Genomic DNA, 27,299 nt, shown 5'->3' with positions numbered 1-27,299 from the left:
TAAACCCTGTACTACTCAGGAGCGATTCTAAGCTGAATATCGGTGACAACAACAAAGCAAAGAGGGGTCACTGTTCAGAAGTGCATAAATTTAGGGTGAAACTACCAATCCTGGGGGAAAAAAAAAAAAAAAATTAAGATGGGTAAAACATGAAGTCTTTCCTCACAATCCTCTACCAATGAGTAAGTGGATACACCTGAGGTTTCATTCATCTCAGTCATGAGCCCACTTGCCTATCAACTACAGTATTCAGGAGCCTGTGGAGTCACATGGAGAGACAGGCTGATAAATGAGGATATAAAGGAGCGTTGTGGTGTGGATGTGGATGTGATAGGAAGTGTTATGAGGAACACACTGAGGTGGTTTGGCCATGTGGAGAGGATGGAGGGTGAGAGACTGATGAGGAGAGTGTATGTGAGTGAGGTGGAGGGGGGAAGAGGGAGGGGGAGGCCGAGGATGAGATGGAGAGATGGGGTGGAGAGGTATACGAGAGAGAGGAGTGTGAGTTGGTAGCAGGGCAGTGAAATGGCGGGGGACAGGGTGACATGGAGGTGATTTGTTTGTGGCCACCCCAAACGGGATTAAGGCGTCTGGCAATAGATAGATAGATAGAAAACTAAATATATACAATTTACTAATAGACAGATATTGCCAGATTAGTACATTACCTTCAGTGCTACTAATATTTCCATCTCCAAAAGTATTGAAATTCTTGGTGTCTCACTTAACAATGCCCTCAGCTGGACCTCTCATGTCAGATCACTTGCTAAAACCGCCTAAAAGAAATTTGGATTATTGTACAGAGTCCGTAACTTCTTCGCTGATGAGCAGTTAGCTATAATTTATAAGAGTTATGTGCGCTCTCAGCTTGAATATTGCTCACCCTTGTGGAATGGATGTGGAGAGGTTGCATTAACCCCTTAAATGCGGATCGTCGCATTTGCGATGGTCGGCCCAAAGGACATAACGGCGGATCGTCGCGTTTGCGATTTTAGTAAATTTTGAATAACCGCGGGCAAGCAGGCTCCAGCTGGTATTGTCTATCAGTACCACCACCCTCTAGCTACAACTAGCATACTTTACCTTTGTACTACTGACCTCAGTTGTTGCCAAATATTGCGTTTTCCCCCCTCCCCCCCCCACCACGGCCCGGCCAGCCTGGCTGTGATACATGGCAGCGCTCTGAGCGCTCAGAACTGTAAATCTGCGCTCTCCTCTCACAAGTAGTTTATGCTACTAGGAAACGCTTGTTTCCCCAGTTGTAACACTAGCTTTTTTTCTCACGGTTTGCCCCTGTTTAGCGTCAGTTTACTGCAGGCTTTCAAAGTGAGATTATGGCGAGTTCTAGCTCTTCCCAGTCAGTGCAAGCAGCCGACAGGAACGAGAATAAAGTGGCGGACGTAAGGCAGAATAAAATGCGCGCCGTGGTGATCTTTTGGGAAGTAATATGATTGAAAATAATGTAGTATTCATGTTTTTAGCTGTGAAAATGGAAATGTTTGTTGAGTGACGGGAAGATCGCCGCCACAGTGCATGTCGGCCGTATGCTCCGTTGATTTTAGCCTTATTTTCAGTGCTTATTGTACAAATATGGATTCCTAACTACCTTTATGTTGTAGTATAAAGTTTACTGTGACAGAATGAGGCTGTGGTAGAGGGGAAACCGGGTTGCTGGAGGTGTGAAAGTGAAGATTTGGTTACCCAAATTTGCAAGTCTTCACAAGTCCTTGGGTAGTCCACGAAGGCTCAACACCTGTCTCTGGAGAAAGCTGAATGTAAGTACTATCTGCCATACCAAGTACAATGTTCTAGGGTTAATCTCTGATTTTTGGCGAATATTTTCCTACAGGTACTCAGACCGCGATACAACCCCGCCACTCGGGGGGGAACGACTGTACACAGCCGCGTTTAAGGGGTTAAAACAACTAGACAAAATTAAGAACAAAGCTGTTAGAATTATTAACAACCCTGCCATTACAAATAAACTACCTCCCCTGCAAGTAAGGAGGAATGTTGCCTCCCTGACATTATTTTACAGATTTTTTTTTGGCAAATGCTCAGACGAAGTTGCGTCCATGGTGCCACCTCTCCATGCCTTCCCTCGTGCTACATGGGCATCTGGTAGCGCTCATGACTGGAATGTCACTCAGCCATATTGCAGAACTTCTGCCTATCAGAATTCTTTCATTCCTCGAACTGCATCTCTCTGGAACTCGCTTCCCCAGAGTTGTTTCCCTCCAAATTTCAATCCACAGCTGTTCAAGTCTAACTGTTACAAATATTTTATGAACAGAGGACACCAGTAATCTGGTGTATGGATTATTTTTTTTATTCACTTGTTTTTCCTTCCTCCGTTCTGTTACTTAAAAAAAAAAAAAATCAATGTTTTTTCTTCATCTATAAATTTGAATGTATGTATAAACATTTGTCTTATTGAATGATTTACTTATGTGATGAATTGATAAATTTTTATCTTGCATGCAAAGGTAATTTTTTCCTCTATTTTTATGCTCACTCATACAGCTTGTTTCATGCCTGGACACGTATCATATTAATTTGGGTAATTTTTGTAAGGTTATGTGGCGAAAAATAGGTATATGTCAAAATTTTCCTATTTTCGCTGACGCAATGGGTAACTATTATAACAGTTGACAATCGTCTGTGCGGTAACCAATAGGCCTATGGGACTGTGATTGGCATTTCCAGGTGTGGAAATCCAAGCTCTTCAAATCAGTGAGATAATTTTTACCTTGGTGAAAGATGAAAAAATCGATGCCTTTTTGCTGCTGGGGTGACAGTCAGGCCTGGAGATTTGCGGACTTTAGGGGTTAAAGTTGATGCAGGATTGTGTCGGATATTGTTAAAAATTAGAGGATACTCCTGCACGAGACTTTGACGGGTTGAAGGATGTAAGAACTGAGCTTCTGAAGTGTTAAAAACAACAAGACTACTTTTACCCCAGTCAGAGATATAAGCCAAGCTATACATTAGGTGTGCCACAGCCTCACACCTTGTTTGTTGGAGTAACAGCTGAGATGGACGCAGTGGATCAAATGGAAAAGCGAAGGGTGGAGTCATCAGCATATGGGCGAACACCGTTAGGTTATGTCAAAATAATGAGGCTGCAGTAGGTCAACAGGAAATGGTGACTACCATATACCAAAGGTGGAATCACCCTGCTTCACAGTGACTTGCCTCCACTCTTGCCACCAATAATGACCATTAACCGAGCTGAAAAGGATTAGGTATCTTTGTTAGCTACAAAATGCGATACCAACCTCATCTGTCTAAGCACCCTGTATGGATCGGCCCCAGTGCGATCAAGTTTGTTGATGAAAGCAAGGCAGGGAACATTATAACGACGCATTTGTCGGTTGACGGTAAGTGTCTGAGACTGGACACCTCCAACAGCACACAACACTAATACTGCACCATCCAACACTCGTAATGCTCGTTCTACTTCAACTGTGAAGTCTACATGACCTGAGGAACAGACAAAGAACATTAGTAAAATATGTCATCCACTCACTCCATGTAATGCTATCTTCAGGTAACTACACTGTGCAACAAGGTAAATGTTTCCTGTAATCTACAAAACCATTCACCTGTACAGTACAATGCTGGGTGGTAACCATATAACCAAATGGTTTAGTGGCTTAAAGTCAATCAATCAATCAATCATTTCCTGTGGCACCCTCGGGGATGCATAGGGCCTCGATGAACTCACACCACCACATCCTATCTTGTGCTAACTCCTCAAGATCTCCCCAACATTCATCTCCAGCTTCCCGTCTCATTGTCCTCACCCACGTCTCTTTTGGCCTTCCTCTACCTCTCCTACCAGGTGCCACCCACCCTGGTGTACCTCGTACTATTCCCTGTCTCCTATACACATGTCCTAGCCACTTCCATCGTGAGAATCTAACATATTCATCGATCGGCTGCACTCCCGTTATTTCTCTAATTCTACTATTTGGTATCCTTTCCCACCACTTAACTCCTAATATTCTTCTAAGTGCTTTATTTTCAAACACCAAGAATTTATTTTCCATAGTCACTGTGCTGTACCAAGACTCGTGTCCATAAATTAAGATACTCCTAACCATTACCTTATAAAGTTTGATTTTTGTATGCACAGAGAAATTGTTATTATTCCAAATATTTTTAAGCATTCCCATTGCCTGATTAGCCTTCTTTAACCTTTCCTCGAATTCAAAGTTCAAGGAACCATCCTTGGCTAAATAAGTACCTAAATATTTAAACCTATCAACTTGCTTTACAACCATACCTCCAATTACACATTCCTGCGCATTTTCCATATTCATATTGATTATTTCAGTTTTTCCACAATTAATAACCAAACCCACCTTGCGACCTTCACTCACCAAACAGTCCAACACTCTCTGCATCTCTTCTGGCCCATCACAAATCAAAACTATATCATCTGCATAATCTAAATCCAAAAGTTTCCTGTTCTCTCCCAAAGTATACCTGCACCGGTTTCTGTTCCAACACGTTTCATAATGTAATCAATGACCAATATAAATAGTAAAGGCGATAGAACACCACCTTGAATTACTCCGGACTTGACTTCAAACGAATCACTCAGACAACCATCAACCATCACTTTACAAAATGTGTCCTCATGCATGTTCATAATGACCCTCACAAACTCCTCTGGTATTCCATAATGTCTCATGATCTTCCCCCATAGACTCTCTCGAAACACTATCAAAAGCCTTTTCAAAATCAACAAAACAAAGACTTAACGGTACTCTCATTTCATTAACTTGCTGCATCAAATGCCTAACTATAAAGATCTGATCATTGCAACCACGTCCCCTTTCTAAAACCAGCCTGTTCATCCCTCAGAATACCCTCAACCACCGGCTCCAACCTATTTAACAACACTCTACTGAAAACTTTCAAAGCTATCGGTGACAAAGAGATTCCTCCAATTACCACATTCACTCAGGTCTCCTTTCTTCGAACTTTAACAATTACACCATTCTTCCAAACTGATGGTAGTAACCCCGTCACCCATATCTTATTGAATAGCTTGGTCAAGATCATTATTAATCTATCCCCCCTCCACTTTAAACATTTCCGGAAATAAACCATCCTCCCCTGGTGCCTTATTATTCTTTAACTGTTTTACTGCTTTCTCCACTTCTGCAAGCCTCAACTCTCCTGTTTCTATATTTAAATCTTCCTGAGCAGACGGTATATCCTCTTCTGGTGGTATTGGTCTATTAAGAACTGTCTCAAAATGCTCTTTCCATCTATTTTTAATATCTCCATCTTTGGTCAATAAATTTCCTTCCCTGTCTCTAATTGGTATTTCCTTGCGTTTACCTGCATTACCACTCAGTTCTCTAATCGATTCATATGCTATTCTTTGACTCTGTCCATCATTTTTGTTTATTAGGATTTCAGTCTCTGCAACCTTTTCATCCACACATCTTCTTTTATCTCTCCTAGCTAACCTTCTTACTTCTGAATTCAAACTCCAGTACGCAGCTCTTGCTAATTCAATCTCTCGTTCATCAACGCATTGCATCTCACTCCTCAATTTAGCCTCACCTCTTTTTTATCATATACCACGTCTCCTCTGATATCCATTTCTTTCTCCTGAATCTATGTCTCCTTCCAATCGTACATTCAGCAGTCTCATGCAAAACTTTGTTCACATCCTCCCACATCTCATCTACACTTCTCTCCCCCTCTTCCAACGTTTCCAACACCAAAAACCTATTTCTGCATTCTAATCTGAATTCCTCCTTTTCTTCTCCTTCTCTTCTAAGCTTAACAATATCGTATCTACCAACACCAGATTTTTCCTTCTTCTGATTTTTAAGTTTAAACCTTATTTTTGCAATGCTGAGTTGATGGTCACTACCAATATCCGCTCCCCGTTTAACATGAACATCTAGCAGAGAACTTCTATGCCTCCTACTGATAGCGATGTGATCAATCTGATTTTTATATTTTCCACACGGCGACACCCAAGTTGTCTTGTGTATATTGCAATGCTGAAAGAGTGTGCCCCCGATGACTAAGTCATTTGCTAGACAGAAGCTTCCAAACCTCACTCCGTTTTCACTCATCCTACTACCAACTCCCATCTTACCCATACATGCCTCAAATCCCTCATTTGAACAGCCCATTACTGCATTAAAGTATCCAACGCAGATCAAAACATCATGTCTAGGTACCCTTCCTACTCCTTCTTGCAACTTTTCATAAAATGTGTCTTTCCTTTCATCGAGTGCATCATTAGTAGGTGCATAACACACAAACAGACTGATGTTGCCATGATTTGATTTAAACCGTGCGTATAGCAATCGCTCATCTATAGGATCCCACTCACATAAAGCCTTATTTGCTTTACAACCCAGCAACAATCCTACTCCCTGATAATGCATTCCGTCCTGTCGGCCAGATATCAATAAACATATACCATCCTCCAAATCCAACTTATCAACTCCAGTTAATCTAGTTTCTGTCAGAGCACAAATATCAAGTCCGTAATTTTGAAAAACCTTCACTAACTCATCGATTTTACCGTCATGATTTAGCGTTCTCACATTCCAGTTACCAATTTTAATTGTATTTTTTGCATTGACAAAGGAATTAGATTGTAACTGAGGCAACCGTGAGATTCTTAGCACCCCCTGCCCATTTAAGGGCTGCACGGGACTGGGGGCCATTATTGTTCTTTCAGAGTCCATCAAGGTTTCTTTGGCTAACTTCCTGAACACCTCGCCATTGTGTTGCAGTCGCAGTAGGCAGCTAACTTGCCTGATTGCCCACACCCGAAAGACCCAGCTATGCTGTAGCCAGTCACGTGCCGGCATGCTTCCCAGCCATTTCACTCTCAAGGAGTTCCTCTGGACGTGGCTCTTAAGAGCTTACATTTGAGGAGTGGTTGGGGTTTACTGCTCATATAATACCACTCTAGGGCAAGCAACTGAACATTCTTGCCTAAACATCAAAGTTAGGTAGTCTGGCTCTGGGCCCCTACAGTCCTGATGAGGCATTAGAGGATTGGATGATAGATGGACATATAAGCTTCAAATCACTCTAAATTTCAGGACAGTAGCACAGTTACTTAACCCTCTGAGATTCCGACGACACGATTTCATGTCATCATAAATCCAGCCGTTGAGATTCTGATGACTCGAATTTGAGTCATACAAAACAATATACTTTTTTTTTTTTTTCATGTTTTCCATCTCCTATCTGGCCTTGTTCCACATACACTATCCTGTTTATCCTTTTCCAACTACTGTATTTGTTTTTACAGTGACAAGTACATAAGATAGATATGCATAATAAATAGGCTTTTACCACGAATAATATCGGTATTACCTGAATGGATACTTGCCAACGTGACTGAGAGTTTTCACTTTTCTCTGTAAAAACCATCATAAATTGCCACAACCTACATATCAATAGAGAGGGAATTTACTGTAGATTGTCATGATGCTATCAAATTTCCCATAACTCTAATATTCTATTTTTTACAAATATTTTTCTACAGAAGGGTGTGCGATTTTTCCTTTTCGGCTAACTGCTACTCGTCCTATTGGACTTTTACCTATCACATTTACCTTTTTCAACCATACTACGATAAAGAGCAACTATTCAGCTTTAAAACAGTACCAAATTCATTAGTCTACCATAAAAAGTTACTGTACAGTGGCCGATTATATACAAATATCGCTGTGCGATGGCACGCTCTATGTCTGCTCGGCTGAATCTGGCACAGACACAATTGGCAGAGGGCCAAAAATCTCAAAGGGTTAAAACTGTTCCCCCTCCCTCCTTTCTTCTGAAAATGTTTGACAAAAAAAATGTTAATTTCTGAGAGGGTCTGGGAGAGAGTCAATACTGATGAGATGCAATTTGGATTTATGCCACGTAATGGTACAACAACAGTATCTTTACAGTAAAAAAATTCTGCAAAAAGTTTCTTAAAAAAAATAAAAAGAAAAAGAAAAAGAAAAAAAAAAAATCACAGCAGACCTGGGAAGGCATTTAATGGGAGAACAAAGGTTGTGCAGTCAGACACGTCTGAAAGCAGTGACTGTATGAATAGGGAGAACAAAGGTTGTACAGCCAGACATGTGTGAATGCAGGGACTGTAAGAATGGGTTGCACACATGGTAATAGTGTGCATGCATGTGTGTGTAAGTGTGTAGTGCAGAGAGCAAAGAATTTACAGTAAGGTGAGTGTGTAGCAGGGATGTGTTACCTTTCATTTATCATAGTTCTTGACATACTGCCATGAGATTTTTGGCTTGGTAAATTCTGAAAAGTGTAACATTTGTTTTAACTAGATTTGATAATGTATGTCTGTATCTAGGATTTTATGGTCAGGGTCACCTCTGTGTGGTGGCATAGCTATAAATGGGAAGCTCAGTCCTGTTAAACAGTTGTCCCTCAACTTCCCCCCTATGCCCCCAAAGTAGGATGGTGGACTGCACAAGTGCAGCTTCAACAGGCAGTCCACAAGGTTCACATTAAGATGAGCCTGCAGCCACAACAACAGATAATTTACCTGGAGTGTCAATAATGTTAATGTTATGGTCCTTCCACATTGTAAAGGTGGCAGCACTCTGGATGGTGATGCCACGTTGACGCTCCAATTCCATACTGTCCATAACTGCACCCACCCCATCCTTTCCACGCACCTGTCAAATATACACAAAATGTAAAAAAGTATGCCATGATTCCTCTTAAGGAATTCCCACACTGAGGTATCAACCTAATTAGAGGAGATAATGAAGAAGTACAGAAAAATGATCGGAAGCTACAAGGATAAAACAACATTTTATTTTCAGGCACACTTCCAACAACTGATGCAGGGAATGACTTCTTCAGTAAAGAATTAGTATAAATGACAGGGTCAAGTAACTCTGCTTGCAGGAAGGCAGGGAGTTCATCGACACACACATGGAACCACTTTTACGAACAGTGAACGCTATTTGCAAATGGTGGACTACACTTGAATGCTGTTGGTTCTGCCTGTCTTGGTCATTAGCTTAGTGATGCAGTAAGTTTTATCTGGAGAAAAAACAAGCATCATGGGAGGCAAACGTAGATATAATACAATATGACAAATCAATACACATGGGAAAGGTAAACACATTAAATCACTTCTTGTAAAGTCACACAGTCTGCGTAATTAATTTTCTGATTTAGAGGCCCTTGTCTTTACTGAAGATTATGATATAATTGGTTTAACAGAATACCGGCTAAATACTGAGCAAACAGATTTTCTGGCAGAGTAAAATTTACCAGGCTATCACATTTTCTGTGGTGAAAGCGAGAATAGAGCAGAGGGCAGTGTTGTTATATACGAGGCGCTCCGAGCCAGAGGGGTGACCGTGCATTTTACTTATTTTCGGTAATTAGTTGTTAAACTTTGACATGGCTAATTATATCTATCTATCTATCTATTGCCAGATGCCTCAATCCTGTTTGGGGTGGCCACAAACAAATTGCCTCCAAGTCGTCCTATCCCTCGCCATTTCATTGCCCTGCTCCCAACTCACACCCCCCTCTCTCATATACCTCTCCACCCCATCCCTCCATCTCATCCTCGGCCTCCCCCTCCCTCTTCCCCCCTAAACCTCACTCACATACACTCTCTTCGTCAGCCTTTCACCCTCCATTCTCTCCACAAGTCCAAACCACCTCAGTGTGTTCCTCATAACACTTCCTATCACATCCACATCCACACCACAACGCTCCTTTATATCCTCATTCGTCAGCCTGTCTCTCCATGTGACTCCACAGGCTCCTCTTAAATAACTCATTTCCACTCCTCTCACTCTTGACTTGTGTCCTTCCAACAATGTCCAAGCTTCACTTCCATAGGTTAGAGTTGGTATCACAATACTGTCAAGTAGTAACTTTTTCACTTCCATGCTCACTTCCCTGTTTCTTATCACTGCTTTCAAAGAACCAGCAACCTTTCTTCCCTGCTGTACCCTTTCAAGCAGTTCACCCTCCAAACCTCCATCCTTACTCATCACACTACCCAAGTACTTAAACGTACTCACATTTTCCAATTCCTCACCATCCAACCTCGCTGTCCATTCACTGACTTCACCTCTCTCCAAAACCATCACTTTACTCTTCCCTACATTCACCTTTAGATTCCGTTTCTTGCACACTCTCCCAAACTCATCCACCAAGCCTTGCAGCTCCCCTTCGTCTTCACTCAACAACACAGTATCATCTGCAAACAACAGTACAGTACAGGGAGTTTCCAAACACTATCCTCTCTCACCAGAGCCACTCCAACATCCACTACCCTACCTTGTACCTCTTTTATTAACCCATCCATGAACAGATTGAACAACCATGGAGACATGACACATCCCTGTTTCAACCCAACCTCCAAAGAGAAAAATTCACTTAGTTCACCATCCACACGCACTGCAGCCTTAGCACCATCATACATACTCTTCACAGCATTCAACAACTTCCCATCTACTCCATATATTCTTAATACTTTCCACAATCCTTGTCTATCCACCCTGTCATATGCTATCTCCAAATCCATGAAAGCCGCATAAAACTTCTTTCCCTTCTCTAGAAACTTTTCCACTAAAGATCTAAGAATGAATATCTGATCTACACAACCTCTTCCCTTTCTAAAGCCTCCCTGTTCTTCTCCAACTAATTTCTCTGTTCTTTCTCTAACTCTGTCAATAAGTATACTACCATACACTTTTCCTATTACACTAAGAAGACAAATGCCCCTATGATTACCACACACTTCTTTTTCCCCATTTCCTTTGTACAAGGGAATAATTATACCTGACTTCCAATCCTCCGGGACTCTACCTTCCTCCCAGGCCAATCTGCACATCTTCCACATCCATTCTACTACTATCTCTCTCCCAAGCTTCAGCATTTCACCACACACTCCATCAATTCCTGGGGCTTTCCCCAATTTAACTTTCTTCATTGCTTCCACAACTTCTATCCTACTGATTTCTTCCTGTCTTCTCACCTCCCTCCTTCTCCCAGCCATTCCCCAGCCACTTATACTCGCATTACTTCCATCCTCTATGTTCAACAATTCCTTAAAGTGTTCTCTCCATCTGCTCACTTTTTCTCCCTTCTCCACTAGTAATCTACCATTTTTATCTTTCACTCCCCTGCTAATCTCACTTCCACCCTGTCTTACTCTCTTCACCTCTTTCCAGAACATCTTCTTACAGTCCCTTCATTTTACACTCAAATTCTTTCCAAATTCCTCATCCACTCTCCTCTTACTCTCTCCTACTAATCTTGTCACCTCTCTCTTTCTTTCTACATATAATGGTAAAATTATACTTATATGCATTTTATTGTTTAGCTTCAAAGTGCTAGCCAAGACGATTAAAATGGTGGTAAACATGACATGTCTAAAGTATATTACTGTTTGGTAATTAGATGGCAAAGCAAATAAGCAAAATGCACAGTCACCCCTCTGGCTCAGAGCGCCTAATATTAAATCAGAATTTCATCCAATCATAATTACTGAGCCATGTACTGAAAACATTGACACTATTTATATTCAACTTGATAATTTATCATCCACCCAATCATCCACTCAACATCAACAATGAAATCTACAATCAAATTGCCGAAATCTCTTGTACCCAAAGCACCATAATATTTAGTGATTTTAATCTATCAGTTCCGAAATGGGAAGAAGCCTTATCCTCGCACGCATGATTAGACCTATATACAAACTTGCAGGAAAGTTCATTGTATCAGTTTGTAAATTATCCAGTGTGTGGAGCTAACATCCAAGCTCTTGTCTTAGCCACATCAAAAAATTTAGTACAAGTGATCATCACACAGTTACATTTAACATTAAATTCAGTGAAGACAATATCAGGACCAGCTGTGAGAAAGTGCCTGACTAAAAGAGGGCAAAGTTTAATATATTAAAGGCAACTGTAAGTGAAAGTGATGGGTATCCCACTGTTGAAACATATCAATGATGCATGGAAATTTTTAAAATATGCTCTCAACAATGCAGTCAGGTTATGTATTCCAGTGCGCAACAGACAGCCTGCCAAAAATTCTAAACACAAATGGTGGAACTCTGATATTGAACATTTCTGATAGCAAAAAATCTTGATATTAAAATTATAATCCCACAGCCAGTGATAAAAACAAATATGATGTTCTTCGACGGAAAGTACAAAAATTAATTAAATGCAATAGGAAAAACATTCAGAAACACATTGCCAGTATCAGTAAAGGAAATAATAACAACAATCCATCCATCCATCATCCAATCCTACGTTGCACCCATGAGGAGCGTAGGAGCCCGGGGCTATGCAGTTGGTCCTGACATTTAAGATGAGAATGACCAGCCTCACTCATCCCTGAGTGGTATTACATGAGCAATAAACCCCAATAATATTAATAATAATAGTACTAATAATAATAATAATAATAATCTGGTCTTTTGTTTTTCAAAAGCGTCAGTTCTTCTAAAGGGAATTCACTAGCACTCGACATACATATCTATCTATCTACCTATTGCCAGACGCCACAATCCCGTTTGGGGTGGCCACAAACAAATCGCCTCCAAGTCGCCCTGTCCCCTGCCATTTCACTGCCCTGCTCCCAACTCACACACCCCTCTCTCATATACCTCTCCACCCCATCCCTCCATCTCATCCTCGGCCTCCCCCTCCCTCTACCCCCCTCCACCTCACTCACATACACTCTCTTCGTCAGTCTTTGACCCTCCATCCTCTCCACATGGCCAAACCACCTCAGTGTGTTCCTCATAACGCTTCCTATCACATCCACATCCACACCACAACGCTCCTTTATATCCTCATTCGTCAGCCTGTCTCTCCACGTGACTCCACAGGCTCCTCTTAAATAACTCATTTCCACTCCTCTCACTCTTGACTTGTGTCCTTCCAACAATGTCCAAGTTTCACTTCCGTATGTTAGAGTTGGTATCACAATACTGTCATGTAGTAACTTTTTCACTTCCATGCTCACTTCCCTGTTTCTTATCACTGCTTTCAAGGAACCAGCAACCTTTCTTCCCTGCTGTACCCTTTCAAGCACTTCACCCTCCAAACCTCCATCCTTACTCATCACACTACCCAAATACTTAAACGTACTCACATTTTCCAATTCCTCACCATCTAACCTCGCTGTACATTCACTAACTTCACCTCTCTCAAAGACCATCACTTTACTCTTCCCTACATTCACCTTTAGGTTCCGTTTCTTACACACTTTCTCAAACTCATCCACCAAGCCTTGCAGCTCCCCTTCGTCTTCACTCAACAACACAGTATCATCTGCAAACAACAGTACAGGGAGTTTCCAAACACTATCCTCTCTCACCAGGGCCACTCCAACATCCACTACCCTACCTTGTACCTCCTTTATTACCCCATCCATGTACAGATTGAACAACCATGGAGACATGGCACATCCCTGTTTCAAACCAACTTTCAAAGAGAAAAATTCACTTAGTTCACCATCCACACGCACTGCAGCCTTCGCACCATCGTACATACTCTTCACAGCATTCAACAACTTCCCATCTACTCCATATATTCTTAACACTTTCCACAATCCTTGTCTATCCACCCTGTCATATGCTTTCTCCAAATCCATGAAAGCCGCATACAACTTCTTTCCCTTCTCTAGAAACTTTTCCACTAAAGATCTAAGAATGAATATCTGATTTACACAACCTCTTCCCTTCCTAAAGCCTCCCTGTTCTTCTCCAACTAATTTCTCTGTTCTTTCTCTAACTCTGTCTATAAGTATCCTACCATACACTTTTCCTATTATACTAAGAAGACAAATGCCCCTATGATTACCACACACTTCTTTTTCCCCATTTCCTTTGTACAAGGGAATAATTATACCTGACTTCCAATCCTCCGGGACTCTACCTTCCTCCCAGGCCAATCTGCACATCTTCCACATCCATTCTACTACTATCTCTCCCCCATGCTTCAGCATTTCACCACACACTCCATCAATTCCTGGGGCTTTCCCCGATTTAACTTTCTTCATTGCTTCCACAACTTCTATCCTACTGATTTCTTCCTGTCTTCTCACCTCCCTCCTTCTCCCAGCCATTCCCCAGCCACTTATACTCACATTACTTCCATCCTCTACGTTCAACAATTCCTTAAAGTGTTCTCTCCATCTGCTCACTTTTTCTCCCTTCTCCACTAGTAATCTACTATTTTTATCTTTCACTCCCCTGCTAACTTCACTTCCACCCTGTCTTACTCTTTTCACTTCTCTCCAGAACATTTTCTTACAGTCCCTCCACTTTACACTCAAATTCTTTCCAAATTCCTCATCCACTCTCTTCTTACTCTCTTACTAATCTTTTCACCTCTCTCTTCCTTTCCACATATAACTCTCTCTTCCGCCTCTCAACTTCTTCCACGCCCCTATTTCTCACCCATTCATTGTATGCTTTCTTCTTTTGTGCCACAGCCTGTTTCACCTCTTCAGTCCAACACGCTGTTCCTTGCATCCCCCTCCGCCTTCTCTTCCTTCCACACACCACATCACATGCTGCACCTATTTCTTCTGTAAATATCTTACACACACCTTCCACGTCTCCCATCTGCTCCAATTCATACTTGCCCAATCGTTCCTCCACTTCTCTCTTATACTCTGCCTTTTTCTCATCCTCTTGTAACCTTTCCACTCTCCTTGCAACTACTCCTTCCTCTCGTCTTTCCCTTCTTCTATTCCTCCATCTCACTTGCATCCTAATTCTGGCCACCACCAAGTAGTGGTCAGAAAGTCCACTCCCCCAACCTCTATACACTCTTGCATCCTTTACACATCTTCGCATCCTTTCATCCACACACACATAATCAAACATTGCCTTCCTTTCATTCAGTTCACCACCCACCTTTCTCATCACTCGCCATGTATACCTGTGGATCATTTTATGCCTGAAGAGGGTACTGGCTACCACCAACCCCCTCCCAGCACAAATGTCCACTAATGCACTCCCATTCTCATCTATCTCGGCAGGCACACCCCACTCACCAACTATTCCATCCACCTTCACATTCCCAACTTTACCATTCATATCACCAATCAAAAACACTCTCTCATTCCTTCCAAACTTTTCCATGCACACTTCCACATTTGTCCAGAACTCTTCTCTCACTCTTCTAGCACGAACTTGGGTTGGCGCATACACACACACAATCGCCCACATTTGTATTCCAACTTTCAACTTTACCCACACAATCCTTGACCCAACTGATCCATACTGTCTTATGCTCTTCTTCCATACATATACTGTACATTATTTTTACAAGAATTGTGACATCTCTCATATACACTTCAAATATCATCAGTGAAAAAAAGAAAACAAAAAATGAAAGTGGCAATAATTAAACCCTATAATCATCCATCACAGTACCTCTCTCCAGGTCACAGCATTCTGAAAAAAGAAAGGCTTTCAGCTGTCTCTTTAAGGATTCAACAGAAGAGAGTTGTCTCATGGACAATGGCAATCTATATTACAATCTAGGGGCTCTATACACGAAAGAACGATCAGAGAAAGATGACTGGCGAATGGCCCCAGACTCGTCAAGACGCAAGGAATCATCTTCACTGCGTAACATCACACCCAGGCGTGCCGATGGGAGTTTTAACAATTCGGCGAGATACTTTGGATCACTAAGCTTAAGAACCTTGAATGTAATAAGACACAGTTTAACTTCATTTCTAGCCTTTACTGGTAACCAATGCAGCTCAATTAAGAATGGGGTACTTGAGGTTCTTGGGAGGGAGACCTAAGATAAGCCTTGCTGCCCTGTTCAACACAGACTCAACTTTTGTTAGGATATTATTTGGAAGACCAATCCACAGTGAATTACAATAATCAACACGAGACAAGACCACTGCATGGACCAAAGTTAAGAGGCAACATCTATTCAGGAATTTTCTCACAGAGTACAGATTTCTGATATGCAAGTTACACAATCTGACAACTTGATTAATATGTTCTTTGTAATTTAACTTTGAATTAAAATAAACATCCAGATTTCGAACAGAACTGGCTGGATGAAGCTGTGACACGCCAATGTTCAAAGCCAGGGCATTATCAGTGTCATCACCTCTTCTGTTTCCTCTGATGAGGATCATCTCTGATAGGCCAATTTCACCTTCTCAAACTTGAACTTAACATACATACACCTTGAGCTGACACATTTCTAGTCTCACATTCCACTTTGCCACACCTCATTCATCAACAAAAGCAACTCCTTGCTTGCACCTTCCTCGCCCATTCATTCCCAATCTTACACATTTCACATCCTCCCACTCCTCCACTTCACAACCTTTCATCTTCGTTTCACACAATGCCATCATGGCATATCTCGCACTCTTGAACACATTCACTACCTCCACCTTGTTGCTCTCCTCATTCACACCTCTCACCTTCCACATGGCCATGCGAATCTTCCCAGATATTGGGCCCTTCAAGGCTCTCTGAAAAAACTGCCATGATTAAGTGATTTTGGATAGGGGAATCTGGGGGACACTTAACCCTGCCAGAAACCCCGGTTATATGGTTACCAGCCAGCGTAGTAAATGGTTTCCTGGGTACAGGAATCAATCTGCCTTGTCACTTAGTGCAGAGATTATATAGCATCTCTACACTGAGTGAGTGGATGACGGGTGCCCCCATCCACTGCTATATATACATATACACTCAATCCTCGTAAACTGAGTGTTTATAAACCACGGATTCGTAATCCGCGGCAAAGTGGCTGTCAGACTGCCAGCACCCTTAAACCCCCCTGGGGGTAGGGGGGCCCCCCTGGGGGCACGGGGGTTTTCAAGAATACTCCCCCAGTATCCCTGTTTGTCGTAAAAGGCGACTAAAAGGGTTGGCGGAGTGTTAGTGCCCCTCCCCGGAAAACAGCTAACTAAAAAAACAAACAAGAAGCCTCGGACAAGGACTGACCAAACGATGACGACCCAGGACCGGACAAAGGACTTGGTAATGAGCACATGGAATGTAAGAGGAGCGAATGATGAGGTGAAAGAGAGAGAGATTGTCCAGGTGCTTTAGGGTGCGAAAGTGGATGTATGTAGAATAACTGAAACAAAATGGAGAGGAGAAAGTGTGAGAGAATGGGAGAATGGATGGGGTATATGTGCAGGAGTAGGTGAGAATGAGAGGGCAAAGGAAGGAGTATGTATAGTTGTGAGTAAAAGATGGAAGAGGAACATAAGACAGTATGGATCAGTTGGGTCAAGGATTGTGTGGGTAAAGTTGAAAGTTGGAATACAAATGTGGGCAATTGTGTGTGTGTATGCACCAACGCAAGATCGTGCTAGAAGAGTGAGAGAAGAGTTCTGGACAAATGTGGAAGTGTGCATGGAAAAGTTTGGAAGGAATGAGAGAGTGTTTTTGATTGGTGATATGAATGGTAAAGTTGGGAATGTGAAGGTGGATGGAATAGTTGGTGAGTGGGGTGTGCCTGCTGAGATAGATGAGAATGGGAGTGCATTAGTGGACATTTGTGCTGGGAGGGGGTTGGTGATAGCCAATACCCTCTTCAGGCATAAAATGATCCACAGGTATACATGGCGAGTGATGAGAAGGGTGGGTGGTGAACTGAATGAAAGAAAGGCAATGATTGATTATGTGTGTGTGGATGAAAGGATGCGAAGATGTGTAAAGGATGCAAGAGTGTATAGAGGTTGGGGGAGTGGACTTTCTGACCACTGCTTGGTGGTGGCCAGAATTAGAATGCAAGTAAGATGGAGGAATAGAAGAAGGGAAAGACGAGAGGAAGGAGTAGTTGCAAGGAGAGTGGAAAGGTTACAAGAGGATGAGAAAAAGGCAGAGTATAAGAGAGAAGTGGAGGAACGATTGGGCAAATATGAATTGGAGCAGATGGGAGACGTGGAAGGTGTCTGTAGGATAATTACAGAAGAAATATGTGCAGCATGTGATGTGGTGTGTGGAAGGAAGAGAAGACGGAGGGGGGTGCAAGGAACAGCGTGTTGGACTGAAGAGGTGAAACAGGCTGTGGCACAAAAGAAGAAAGCATACAATGAATGGATGAGAAATAGGGGCGTGGAAGAAGTTGAGAGGCGGAAGAGAGAGTTATATGTGGAAAGAAAGAGAGTGGTGAAAAGATTAGTAAGAGAGATTAAGAAGAGAGTGGATGAGGAATTTGGAAGGAATTTGAGTGTAAATTGGAGGGACTGTAAGAAAATGTTCTGGAGAGAAGTGAAAAAAGTAAGACAGGGTGGAAGTGAAGTTAGCAGGGGAGTGAAAGATAAAAATGGTAGATTACTAGTGGAGAAGGGAGAAAAAGTGAGCAGATGGAGAGAACACTTTAAGGAATTGTTAAACATAGAGGATGGAAGTAATGCGAGTATAAGTGGCTGGGGAATGGCTGGGAGAAGGAGGGAGGTGAGAAGACAGGAAGAAATCAGTAGGATAGAAGTTGTGGAAGCAATGAAGAAAGTTAAATCAGGGAAAGCCCCAGGAATTGATGGAGTGTGTGGTGAAATGCTGAAGCATGGGGGAGAGATAGTAGTAGAATGGATGTGGAAGATGTGCAGAATGGCCTGGGAGGAAGGTAGAGTCCCGGAGGATTGGAAGTCAGGTATAATTATGCCCTTGTACAAAGGAAAAGGGGAAAAAGAAGTGTGTGGTAACCATAGGGGCATTTGTCATCTTAGTATAATAGGAAAAGTGTATGGTAGGATACTTATAGACAGAGTTAGAGAAATAACAGAGAAATTAGTTGGAGAAGAACAGGGAGGCTTTAGGAAGGGAAGAGGTTGTGTAGATCAGATATTCATTCTTAGATCTTTAGTGGAAAAGTTTCTAGAGAAGGGAAAGAAGTTGTATGTGGCTTTCATGGATTTGGAGAAAGCATATGACAGGGTGGATAGACAAGGATTGTGGAAAGTGTTAAGAATATATGGAGTAGATGGGAAGTTGTTGAATGCTGTGAAGAGTATGTACGATGGTGCTAAGGCTGCAGTGCGTGTGGATGGTGAACTAAGTGAATTTTTCTCTTTGAAAGTTGGTTTGAAACAGGGATGTGTCATGTCTCCATGGTTGTTCAATCTGTACATGGATGGGGTAATAAAAGAGGTACAAGGTAGGGTAGTTGATGTTAGAGTGGCCCTGGTGAGAGAGGATAGTGTTTGGAAACTCCCTGTACTGTTTGTTTGCAGATGATACTGTGTTGTTGAGTGAAGACGAAGGGGAGCTGCAAGGCTTGGTGGATGAGCTTGGGAGAGTGTGCAAGAAATGGAATCTAAAGGTGAATGTAGGGAAGAGTAAAGTGATGGTCTTTGAGAGAGGTGAAGTTAGTGAATGTACAGTGAGGTTGGATGGTGAGGAATTGGAAAATGTGAGTACGTTTAAGTACTTGGGTAGTGTGATGAGTAAGGATGGAGGTTTGGAGGGTGAAGTGCTTGAAAGGGTACAGCAGGGAAGAAAGGTTGCTGGTTCTTTGAAAGCAGTGATAAGAAACAGGGAAGTGAGCATGGAAGTGAAAAAGTTACTACATGACAGTATTGTGATACCAACTCTAACGTACGGAAGTGAAGCTTGGACATTATTGGAAGGACACAAGTCAAGAGTGAGAGGAGTGGAAATGAGTTATTTAACAGGAGCCTGTGGAGTCACGTGGAGAGACAGGCTGACGAATGAGGATATAAAGGAACGTTGTGGTGTTGATGTGGATGTGATAGGAAGCGTTATGAGGAACACACTGAGGCGGTTTGGCCATGTGGAGAGGATGGAGGGTGAAAGACTGACGAAGAGAGTGTATGTGAGTGAGGTGGAGGGGAGAAGAGGGAGGGGGAGGCCGAGGATGAGATGGAGGGATGGGGTGGAGAGGTATATGAGAGAGAGGGGGGTGTGAGTTGGGAGCAGGGCAGTGAAATGGCGGGGGACAGGGCAACTTGGAGGCGATTTGTTTGAGGCCACCCCAAACGGGATTGAGACGTCTGGCAATAGATAGATAGATAGATAGAAGTCACGAAAATCGCGGATCTAGGCACCAAAGTGGGCCTTTTCCGAGGAGAATCGTAAACCGCAGCATTCAATTTAATAACCGCGACCCAACAACCAATCACCACCCGTCCCTGGTGGCAAGTGTGCATACTAATGCCGCCATGTTGTTGTTGTTCTGCCCGCCAACCCGCACAGTACAAAGCATCACCGTGCGGTACAAGAGCTACCTGCCTTTTTTTTGTGCACTTTCCCCCCACCTCCTACCTTCCATGGCCCCTCCCGAACCCCTGAAGAAGCTCTCTAAGCCCTGTGGCATCAAGAAGCAGCCACCGTTGTCATACAGTCAACGTTTGAAGCTCATTTGTCATGTTGAGAAGGGAGAGAAGTTTGCAGGCTTGGCGAAAGAATATGGGAGGAACGAGTCGACCATAAGGACAATCTACAAAACCAGGGAGAAACCAAAACAAAACTAGGCAGACTTTGAGGGCTTCCTGAGGGAAGCTGAGGAGCTGGAGAAGGAAGAACAGCATGAGGGAGCACCTCCACCTCATGCTGAGAGGTTCTAAGTTCTTCCCAACACCACCCCACTTCATTCACTTAAGTAATATCGTCATAGGATTACGGTGAGATCCCTTAACCTTGCTTATTTCTATTAAATATATGCACTGAATATTCCTAAATTTGTATGTTTGTGTTTGATGGTGCCTAGATAGGTGTAGGTAGGGTGCTTTGGGGGGTGGTTGGCCAAAGTCCAGACCCTAATGAATTTTGCACATAAGAGTTATTATTTACAAACAGCGGAATTTGTAATCCGCGGCAGTGGTCCAGACCCAAATTGCTGCGGTTTACGAGGATTGAGTATACTATATATATATATATATATATATATATATATATATATGTATGTATGTATGTATATACAGTATATATATATGTACTGTATATATATATATTGAGGCCCCACGTGCAACAGTATACCCATGCACCATTTTTTTAAAGTGGCAGAAATCGCGTTTAAAGTTTTTACAACTTTGAAGAATGATGCCGCAAAAACTATTATACCTAGGATAATGGCGTTTACATCATTTTAAAGCTGATTGTCTCTATTTTGTCAAAAGTTTTTAGTAAAGGTACTATTGTTTTTACCCCCCCTAAAAAAAAAAAAAAATCAACATATTAGCATACAATGCTGCTGCTATTATGCATAAACTAGTGCCGCAGGCCAATAGCTTGTGAGTTCCTTTATGTTGTAAGATGAAGTTGAATGTCTGTAGAGTGGTTGGTTATGAATTTGCCTGGTCATTGTCATAAAACGTAGGTTTTATAAATTTTTCAAAAAAATTATCAACACGCAGCATTTTTTTTTCACCTGGTCATCGTTGTTCTGTGTTTTTATGTGAACAATATACACTTTATGTCTATTAAATGCAATAACAAACAAAATAACGCCAATAATACTAAGAATAATGATGTTTTACATTAATAAGCTTATTAATGAATATAGTGGTTGTGCTTGATAAAGAGTGGCGATATAAACCCAATGTTATTTCTATGGGTTTTCGTCCTTATGTCTTGGGTCATACACCACATCCACCAAGTCCATATGAAAGTACTGTACATACTCTGAGGGACTGTGGGATAGCATTATCTCAATTTTCAACAAGGTGGTGCATGGGTATACTCTTGCAAGCGGGACCTCATGTATATTATATATATATATATATATATATATATATATATATATATTTTGTGGTAGGTGGGGGCACTCACCATCCACTCGCTCGATGTAATGCTGCTCCCGGGTGTCTGCCCTTTCCTCTCCATCCTTCCATTCTCTTCTGTCCTTCTTTCCTTGTCCTTCTGCCTACGGGTGACTTTACACTCCCTCTTCTGTCTTTCTTTCCTCTTCCTTCAGCCTGTGGGTGACTCTACACTGAATGACAAGCCAAATGGTTTCCTGTACACCAGGAAAGCATTTACTATGCTGGGTGGTAACCATATAACCAGATTTTGGCGTCTGGTGGTTTTAGTGGGTAATTATTGCGCTCCAATCGGATTGAGCCAGTGAAGGTTTATATCCAAGGGGTGGTTGGGGTTGATTGCTCATGTAATACCACTCAGGGATGAGTGAGGCTGTTCACTCTCATCTTAAATGTCGGGACCAACTGCCTAGCCCCGGGCTCCTACGCTACTCATGGGGCAATGTAGGATTGGATGATGGATGATATATATATATATAGTATATAGATTTATAGATACACAGATATATACATGTAATTCTTGCCTCATGCATTTCATCAATCCTGCCTGTGTAAAAAAGGATCCGCTCAGTCAGGGTGGTCTTTCCAGAGTCAATGTGAGCTGATATTCCGATGTTCCTGATCCTCTCCAAAGGTAAGGTGGTCACAGAGGTGCAGTACAAGGCAGGGTGATGCCACTGAAAAGCAGTGAAAATATTAATGTTAGACTAAGTGTCATAGTATCATAACTTGCTGATATAAAGTTAATAATAAAGAATATATATATATATGGATGAGTTTGGGAGAGTGTGTAAGAAACGGAATCTAAAGGTGAATGTAGGGAAGAGTAAAGTGATGGTCTTTGAGAGAGGTGAAGTCAGTGAATGTACAGCGAGGTTGGATGGTGAGGAATTGGAAAATGTGAGTACGTTTAAGTACTTGGGTAGTGTGATGAGTAAGGATGGAGGTTTGGAGGGTGAAGTGCTTGAAAGGGTACAGCAGGGAAGAAAGGTTGCTGGTTCTTTGAAAGCAGTGATAAGAAACAGGGAAGTGAGCATGGAAGTGAAAAAGTTACTACATGACAGTATTGTGATACCAACTCTAACGTACGGAAGTGAAGCTTGGACGTTGTTGGAAGGACACAAGTTAAGAGTGAGAGCAGTGGAAATGAGTTATTTAAGAGGAGCCTGTGGAGTCACATGGAGAGACAGGCTGACGAATGAGGATATAAAGGAGCGTTGTGGTGTTGATGTGGATGTGATAGGAAGCGTTATGAGGAACATACTGAGGTGGTTTGGCCATGTGGAGAGGATGGAGGGTGAAAGACTGACGAAGAGAGTGTATGTGAGTGAGGTGGAGGGGGAAAGAGGGAGGGGGAGGCCTGGGATGAGATGGAGGGATGGGGTGGAGAGGTATTTGAGAGAGGGGGGTGTGAGTTGGGAGCAGGGGAGTGAAATGGCAGGGGACAGGGCGACTTGGAGGCGATTTGTTTGTGGCCACCCCAAACGGGATTAAGGCGTCTGGCAATAGATAGATAGATAGATAGATATATCTGTCATTAAATAGTACTATTATTCTGCAACATTTTGATATATAAGCTACTCTAATACTGTACTGCAAATCCAATTACTCAAGTTCAGATGATATAAGGCAATTCAGAACAACGCTCTTTGATCTTTTTAGGAACATGACCATCAGATAAGACAGGAAATCTGAACTACAAATGCCCTGACCCACTCTTGCATCACAGGAAATACAGTACTATATTAGGACGCTTGCTTTAATGTATTGTGAATAAAACTAGCCAAACCCCTGCACCAATAACTTTAATGCTAGTTGGGTCAATTTCTAACAACCACAGAATTTCTGATGCCTAATTTCTACCTCCACTCTCTCTCTTTCTCGCTGTGTGTGTGTGTGTGTGTGTGTGTGTGTGTGTGTGTGTGTGTGTGTGTGTGTGTGTATTTTCCTAGTTGCATTTACCTAGTTGAGACATACAAGAAATGAGCCATGCTCGTGGGGTCCTGTCTCCGTGTCCCAATCAGTCAAACTTTGCTCTAAACTCATTTAAGTTTTTGGGCTGGACAATCTCTTTGTCTAGGCAACTCCACAGGTCAGTGCATCTGTGTGGAAAACTGTATTTCTTGATATCAAGCGGCCTGTCTTTTTCAATTTCTTTCCATGTCCTCTTGTTGCTCCCCCATCTCGCCTAACAGATCTCTGTCAATTTTGTCTACTGTCATCATGGCCCCAAATATTGCAATTATGTCACCCCTATCTCTTCTTTCTTCTGAGAAAGGCAGACTCAGCTTTTCTAGTCTTTCCTTGTACGACAGATCTGCCAGGCTAGGAACCATCTTGGCTGCTGCTCCTTGTATTCTCTCAATCTTGTTTATATCCTTCTTTTTATGTGGGGACCACACCACTGCCGCATATTCTAACCCCGGGCAGATCATAGCCACTATCAATTTCTTCATCATCTCCTAATCCATGTACTGAAATGCCACTCTTAAGTGTGTCAAGAACTTATACGTCTCTCTGACAACCTTGTTAATGTGTTTTTAGAGTGACAAATTATCCTGCACCAACACTCCTAGGTTCCTCTGTGACTGATCCCTTTCCCATTCAGTAATTCAGCGATGGGGGAGGCGGTGGCTGAATCGGTAGAGAGGCGGCTTGCGGTCCTAACGGACCCAGGATCGAATCCCGGCTGGGGCAGGGAACAGTTTAAGGATTTGAATTTCATGAAAGCAGACTTTCCTGATCTACCAGATGACCCGCCGACATGTCGTAAAAATACCCCCGCTAATACCAATACACCAGTCCTGTATGAGACAGCCCTAGCATGTATTCAATATGGACGGTGGGTGTTAGCGCCGAAGTGGTGACATGTGGAGGTGTGGGAGGACTACTGGGCCTTGGGATAGGCAACTGCCCCCAAGAAATAGGCCCTGAGCCTTTGCCCAGAGTCGGACACATAAAAAAAAAAAAAAAAAAAAAAAAAAAGTACTTTTACCCGTCTCCAATATTTTGCATTTTTTTGCACTGAATTTCATTTCTCATTCCTGCTTCCAATCATAAATCTTATCCAGATCTTCTTGCAGCATTTTACAATCCTCTTCAACTTCTACTCTCCTCATGATCTTTACATCGTCTCCAAACAGACTTGCACAACTGTTCATTCCATCCACCATATCGTTTACATAAATTAGGAACATTTCAAGCGCCAGCACCAAGTCCTGCAGGACATCACTTGCTACTTGCCTCCATCCTGACATCCTGTCCATTATTACAGTCCTCATCTGTCGATCTCTCATGAAGTCTCTCATTCACTCCATGAGGTTCCCCTTCAGTCCTCTTATGTGCTCCAATGCCCATATTGGTCGCTCATGGGGTACTATGTCAAAAGTTTTCTCTAGATCTAAGCACACACAATCCATCCAACTATCTCTTACCTGTAACATGTCAACTGCCCTTGAGTAGAAGCTCGACGAATTAGAGGCACACGACCTTCCATTTCTGAATCCAAACTGACTTTCTGACAAAATGTTCATCTCCTCCAGATATTTTATCCACCTGTCTTTGTTCATCTCCTCTAGATATTTTATCCACCTGTCTTTCAAGATTCTCTAGCACAATTTTGCGACCATGATGATCAGGGACACTGGTCTATAACTCAGGGGCTCTTCCTTATTCCCTCCTTTGTAAATTGGCAACAAATTGGCCCTCCTCCATTCCCAAGGGGCCAAGGCACTTTCCCTTCTTCCAGGGAACACACAATTAAACTGTGAATCTTATATGCTGCTTGTTCTCTGCATTCCTTTAGTATCCAATCAGAGATCCCATCAGGACCTGGGGCCTTCCTTACATCTTGAGTTTCCAGTAATCTACACACTTTCTGCACTTTCACTTTTATATCTTTTAACACTACATTTCTAGCCACTCCCTTCCCCCCTACAAAATTACCTTCCTTAGTGAAAACCAATTGGAAACTTTTGTTCATTATTTCAGCTTGCATTACTGTATCTCCGTAAACATTTCCTTCTTTCAGCATACTGATTCCTTCCTTGTGTTTCAATTTGCCATTGAGAAAACTATGGTATAAAACAATTTAGGTTCCTCCTAACATTTGTCAATTATACCTATTTCAAAGTTTCTTTCTTCCTCTCTATGGATTTTTGCATATTCATTTCTGGTTCTTTTGTATTCTTCCTTTGTTCCAGTGTCACCTCTCGTTCTCCATTTGTTCCATGTCGCATCTCTTTCTCTTTATGCTATGATACACCTTCTATTGAACCAATCCTTTTTCCAGTTCTCTCTTCCACTCGCTCCTGGCACATATTTTTCCACACCCAAGTTCTAGACACCTAGAAAGATATCCCACTTCTTTTGCATTTCTCTTGTTTCTCTGAATTCTCTCCAATCTGCTTCTTCAAAAAAGTTCCTAAAGCCTGTAAAGTTTACGCTCCCAAAGTAGCATCTTCCATACCTGTACAGCTCATCTCTTGGCACCACATTCCCTTCTATCATTTGGATGTGTGTGTGTGTATTTACCTATTTGTATTTACCTATTTATAGTATACAGGAATTGAGCAATGCTCTTGTTGTCCTGTCTCCATATCCACATTTATCTAGTCTACTTTTACACACATGAATGTTTTTCACCCGCACCACCTCTTCATCTAAGTTGTTCCAAATACTTATGTATTTACCTAATATACCTAACTGTGATATACAGGAAATGAGCTATGCTCGTGGAATCTCGTCTCTATTTCTCAATAAGTCAAATTTAGCTTAAAACTCGTATAAGTTTTTAGACTGGATGATCTCTTTGTCCAGGCTACTCCACAGGTCTATACTTCTATAAGGAGAACTATATTTCTTGATATCCTTCAAGCAGCTTGACTTCTTCAATTTCTTTCTGTGTTCTCTTGTTGCTCTCTTATCCCATACAAACAGATCTTCTTGGTCAATTTTATCTACTCCTATCATGGTCCTGAACACTGCAATCATGTCTCCCCTCTTTCTCCTTTCCTTTTAAGAAGGCAAGTCCGGCTTTTCCAGCCTCTCTCTGTATGACAGATCTGCCAGACCGGGGACCATCTTGGTTGCTGTTCTTTGTATTCTCTCAATCTTGTTTATATCTTTCTTTTTGTGTGGGGACCACACTACCGCTGCATATTCTAACCTGGGGCAGATCATGGCCACTATCAATTTTTTCATCATCTCCTCATCCATATAATGAAATGCTACTCTTATGTTAGTCAAGAGTTTATATGTCTCTCTAACTGTCTTGTTATTATGTTTTTCATGTGACAAAGTGTCCTGGACCAGCACCCCCAAATCTTTCTCTTCTCTTGCTTTTGTGACTGATTTATTACCCATCAAATAATTCAGTGATGGTCTCTTGGTACTTTTACCTATTTCCAATATTTTACATTTCTTTGAGTTAAATATCATTTCCCACATCCGGTTCCAATCATGTATCCTGTCCAGATCCTCCTGCAGCATTTTACAATCCTTCT

At 42.0% G+C, this 27,299-nt stretch overlaps 1 protein-coding gene across 1 annotated transcript in view; it reads right to left on the bottom strand.

Moving 5' to 3' along the window:
- mEFG1 (mitochondrial translation elongation factor G 1) overlaps nt 1-27,299 on the bottom strand; it is a 132,742-nt gene that overhangs the window by 82,468 nt on the left and 22,975 nt on the right. Inside the window, exons 2-4 of the mRNA XM_080272986.1 lie at nt 22,320-22,472; nt 8,564-8,696; nt 3,279-3,483 (exon numbers count right to left, since the gene is read on the bottom strand). Coding sequence (XP_080129112.1) covers nt 3,279-3,483; nt 8,564-8,696; nt 22,320-22,472 — 491 coding nt within the window. The remainder of the gene's footprint in view (nt 1-3,278; nt 3,484-8,563; nt 8,697-22,319; nt 22,473-27,299) is intronic.

The sequence above is a fragment of the Coenobita brevimanus genome, chromosome 52 (genome assembly GCF_032717465.1).
Source record: "Coenobita brevimanus isolate Jiangsu-jjx chromosome 52, ASM3271746v2, whole genome shotgun sequence".
Taxonomy (NCBI): Eukaryota; Metazoa; Arthropoda; class Malacostraca; order Decapoda; family Coenobitidae; genus Coenobita; species Coenobita brevimanus.
The sequence above is the reverse complement of the archived record's forward strand: the minus strand, read 5'-3'. Positions and strand labels throughout refer to the sequence as shown.